Genomic DNA, 5319 nt, shown 5'->3' with positions numbered 1-5319 from the left:
TGTGTGTGTGTGTGTGTGTGTGTGTGTGTGTGTGTAAAGTAGCTGAGTTAAGGCCATCTCGATTAATTATATGTTTCAATAATTATATTGATAATGATTTTGAAATTGATCGTACTTAGTAATACTTAGTAGTACTAGAAAGATCGACGAAGGAATTGCGACTTTGAAAAACAAGAATATCTTATAAAAAAAGCTGCAAGAATGTCTTACAAAAAAAAATCGATCGATCATTTAAAATGAATTTTTAAAAGCATATAATTTTGTTCTTAAAAAAATATTGTACATCGAAGGCAAAAAACGTCATTTGAAATATCATATGCATTTAATTCATTTTTGTTGAAAGATATATTTAACTCGTACCTCTCCCTGTACATTACTTAATTATTTAATATATAATTACCGGCCATAAACGATGCTCAACAATCATGGATTGTCAGTTGAAATAATTGATGCACGAAGGGAAAAGTACCGCGATAATTTTGGGAGCAATACGATCATCCACGCACGCAAAAGTACTTGTGAAACAGTACTTGTGCATCATTTTTTCTCCATTGAGTTGAGCCAGAACGAGCATATTGTCTTGTTGTTTACCTGTCACCGGTACGGGTTTCATTGAAACCCATTATTAAATGCATCCGCGCCAGAATTCGATCTTAATCACCGCGAAACAAACTCCGTGAGAAAAGACCATCGACATATAGAATGGACCATCGATGGCAATAGTGGAAGTAGAAATACGAGTAGAGGCAGATTGGTTGGAACAGTACTGCTGGATCAACAACAACCAATCAGGCTTAATGAACAGAGAAAGAACGTTCATCCATTTATCTGCCTCTCATTCTATTCATGTTTCTATTCCCACTACCGCCATCGGTAATCTATTCTATATGTCGATGGGAAAGACACGAACATCATGCAATGTCGACACGTGATATTAATCTTTCATAGATACGTAGAATGAACTGTCTTAAGATTATACAATCGTGTACGCTCGTAAATTTTGTTTCAAGGAACCACTTCATCTACAAGATATAGTTTATTTAAAATATAATAAAGATATCAGTAGCTTTATCAAAAAAAATACTTTTTTAAAATTATTTTATATAAAAGAAATCATTTTGCGGCCGTTCTAAAATTTTCGAAAAAATCGAATTTTTAACGCTTCTTTGAAATGGAAAGCTTTTCGAGTTCAAATACTTGGGTACAAACTGTAAAATTAATGTCGTATTTTAATTAACATAAGATGATTCTGCATTTTTTTATCATAAAACATAGAAATAAAATGAAAAATGAAAACATTACTCGTCTTCAGTGGATCTGTGATGCGCGAAACTTAATTCGATCGCTGATTCCAGAATGAAACTGTAATTATAATAGTTAATTATGATTAACATGAATATCGAATTAGGATTACAATTAAAAAATAAAGATTAATGTATACATCCTAATAAGAAATTTAAAAAATTTATTAGAAATTATATATTTTTTATTTAAAAAATTTAGTCGAAACGTTCTTTCAGTTAGTACCTCAAAAAGCAACGCAAACACACTACTCGATCAATAATTAATCAACCAACAAAAGAGAAATTCGATCGAAGATGTTTCTATCGTACGATAAAACAGATGAATAACGAAGACACCTCCATATATCATAATTACGATTGATTATATCTCAACTCGAATTGCCATAATGCAAACACGTGTAGGCAGACTATTAAAAATGGTTGAAATCGTGGCAATAAGAACTACAATAATAGAATAATAAAACGATTAAATCATCTGATTAAAGCGTGGGTTGTTCCGAAGAATGATTATATATTCACAATAAGTTAAATTACATATCTATTAAATGAATATCACAATTAATAGAATCAGAGTTCTAAAATCAGCATACATTAAGAATGTATTACAATATTTTTTAACAAAATGAAAAAATTATGAAAAAATTGCAAAGTTTCTTATTGTGTTTGAAAGTAATACAAAAAGTATGGTGACGATTTAGAATCTGGATAAAAAATTATTGCAATAAGATGTAAAATTTTTTTTTTAAATAATTAACATAAAATGAGAAAATCTTCATTGAAACTATAAAATTGTATTGTAAAATATAAATATTAATCTTATTAAACTGTTTTATATGTAACATTCATTTGTACACAGAAAACATAAATTTTTAATTCCAGTCACACCTTCTGCAAAGACTATATACCTATACTTGATACATTCTTAACATATGAACTTTGACAAAACAATGAGAAAAAGTAATTTCTATTTTTATTTTATTCGAGCTTCATTGCTTAAATATTAAAGACATTTCGAATAATTTTGAAGTTTTGAAGTTTTGCAAAACGTCGGCGTCGCAGCATGTTATTCGTTTCTTAGAACGCGATTTGAAAATGATAAATGAGGATGAATAATATTTTAGAGGTACGCATGAGGTTTTTTCTTGCTCTCCGTGACTATCGTAACATGAGTAGGTATGAAGACATGACAGGATATGACGTCACAAGGCCGGGCAACTCTTCACGTATCTGCCTCCTCTCTCCCACCCTTAGAGTGTTCGTGTTTCTCGCGAAATATCGCGTCGATTGAATGCAACTTTGTACCTGCATAATGATTTGTGCATCCTTGTTCTATCTGTTCAAGATATTTGTCCAATCAATGAATTTTTTATTTATCACGTCGTATTTTTTATTTTTTACTAAACTCGTTTCTTGTGACCTCTGTTAAAATTAGCATTTCAAAAATTTCGATATAATTAATATAAGAGTTCTGATTCTTCTTAATCACCTCAATAAACCGACTTTACAAATCTTTATTTTATCAAAATTATTCTTGAGAAATGATAACCGAGTATCACAATAAAAAATATTTTATATTTGTGTTAAAACTGTTCTACTCAAATTCTTGTTAAAATTTAATTTTAAACTGATATTCAATGTTTCTTAATGTGTCAAAACGCAATTTATGAATAAGTGAACAATAACATAAAAAAGTAATGTAGTTTAAAATATAAATTCTAAGAAATTAATAAAATATGTATTAACTTAATATATCATAAATGTCAATTTTATTGAAAAAACATTTCCATATTTGTTTGCAAATTGTGTATTATATATATCAGTATTATACTTTTTGTGACGCTTTCTTTATATAATATTTATATTACTTTCTAATATATTTATCTTGTTGAACAGCTGTCAACGGAGAGAAAAGAAATGTGAAGGACAATCATAAATCGCGATACAAGCATAAATACAAGCATAAATTAATACAAAAATTTGAGTGAACCATGTGAAATGTCTTAAGTTTAATACAAATTTTTCAATTATATACAATAGTTTTGTTAGCTAAAATGTTTAAGTACATCATTTTTATTGTACTATTTTCCTAAAATGATTACATCTTTTCTAGAATGATTCAAAAATAATCATTAGAAATAATCGGCTATATTCATTGCTTTATAATTAAAGTCTCTATTTTCTCTATAATCTACGAAAATATTGTAAAACATAAAAAGCGTGGACGTAGAATTGGACATAATTGATATAACGCATGCAAAAAGGGAGCGACTCGTCATATTGTCGTTTTCGATTTGAGGAGAGACAAACTCTTCGCGTCAGAAATCCTTTCGTGGATCCTTTGGGAATTTGCAAAATAAGAAAAAAAATGATCGTCGATGGTCACTTACCCTTCAGAGAGGATGTTATCATGGGGTCACCTGAAAACGATACAATTATAATATTGCTATTGAACGTCATGATTTGAAAATAAAAGAGATAAAAAAGAGAAAAATCTCTAAGAGATTTTCTCTTCTTCCCCCCTCTCTCTCTTTTTCTCGCGCTCTCTCTCTCTCTCTCTCTCTCTCTCTCCCCCCTTCTCTCTTCCTCTCTCTCATTCTACACGCATTATATACGACATATTATATACTCGCGCCTGTGTCGAAGATCACATGGCGTTCGCGGCGCAACGAATCGCATTCTCCGGAGGTGGAGGCGAAGTAAAACAAAGCCCAATAAAGCGAGGAGGGAAGAAGAGCGGACAAAAGGGTTCCTTTCTTTCAGGGAGATTGCACGTCCGCATCGCGATGCATACGAGGACGAGCGCATAGCGTGCATATCTCTCTCTCTCTCTCTCTCTCTCTCTCTCTCTCTCTCTCTCTCTCTTTCCTTTCTTTCTCTATGCGTGCGTATGCGTGCAGCCTCCCACTTGCGCATTATGACTCGAGAGAGTATCTCTCGCGGCAGGAACATTTTCCCGGTTCTTTTCTGCCGCCCGATGATCTCTGACCCCGAGGCCCTGCCCACCCGGGCCCACGCGCCCGCGGCCACTTTCCTGCTCTCGGATTCTCCGCATCGCACCGCACCGCACGGCGGATTCCGCCGACCTTAGGATCTCGGTGATGCTCGCAACACCCTGCTATTCCTCTTCGTACATTATTTAAAATAGCGAATAGAAAATGCAGATATACCGACACGGCGACAGCCACGTCGTGTCGTGCCGCGCTGCACGTGCCGCGATTATATCCATTCGCGATTATTAATTATTCATTAATGCACCGGCGATTTGTACCAACAGTCTTACGGTATGAGCATCAAAGGTAATTATACGGCATGAAGGATGAAAACGTTTGGTTACAACCGCGCAACATATGATGGTTATTTATCTAAATAGTTATTTATCTAAAGCGTTTCTTATACTTGTTGAAACTGTTAGATATTCTTCTAAAAGGTAAATTTGTTGTCTCATATCGCATTTATTATGGTAATTGCATCTGTGAAGTGTTGTTATAAAGCTTTAGTAATCAATAATAATTTCACTATGATAATTATAATTGAAAATATATTCAATTTATTTTCACATCCATTGAATTTCATTATAATAAGTCTTCTATAATAATCGAAATTTTTCGTTAACCTAATTAACCTTTATGTATATTTTGCTCTAATAATATTTGCCAAAGATATATAATTGAGCTGTTATCTAGAAATATTGTTTCATGTACTTTTATTAAGTACGGATAATATAATTATGATTATATAAGAAAAATAACAGAGAAAGAAGCGATTATTTATGTATGTGTGTATGTTAATAATCTAAAGTTGGAATAACTAGGTTTTCTCGTTTAAAAAGTCAACTCTGATCATTTGTTAAGTTGGAAGTAATAAACTCTTAATTAAAGAAAATACATCAACAAATTTAACGTTAAAAAATATATCTTCGTTACAACAATGAAATATCTTATTGAAAAAAAATTATATAATTATATGTATACATAATTTGCACATAGTAATTGTATCCTATGTAATTATATATTAA

The 5319-nt window shown here is 31.8% G+C and overlaps 1 protein-coding gene across 1 annotated transcript in view; it reads right to left on the bottom strand.

Annotated features, from left to right (window-relative positions):
* Positions 1-5319, bottom strand: part of LOC108694479 (thyrotroph embryonic factor) — an 86978-nt gene that overhangs the window by 44340 nt on the left and 37319 nt on the right. Inside the window, exon 2 of the mRNA XM_018204017.1 lies at positions 3692-3721. Within this exon, the coding sequence (XP_018059506.1) occupies positions 3692-3721 (30 nt within the window). The remainder of the gene's footprint in view (positions 1-3691; positions 3722-5319) is intronic.

This window comes from Atta colombica, unplaced genomic scaffold (genome assembly GCF_001594045.1).
Source record: "Atta colombica isolate Treedump-2 unplaced genomic scaffold, Acol1.0 scaffold12, whole genome shotgun sequence".
Classification (NCBI taxonomy): Eukaryota; Metazoa; Arthropoda; class Insecta; order Hymenoptera; family Formicidae; genus Atta; species Atta colombica.
This window is presented reverse-complemented; position numbering and strand designations above follow the sequence as displayed.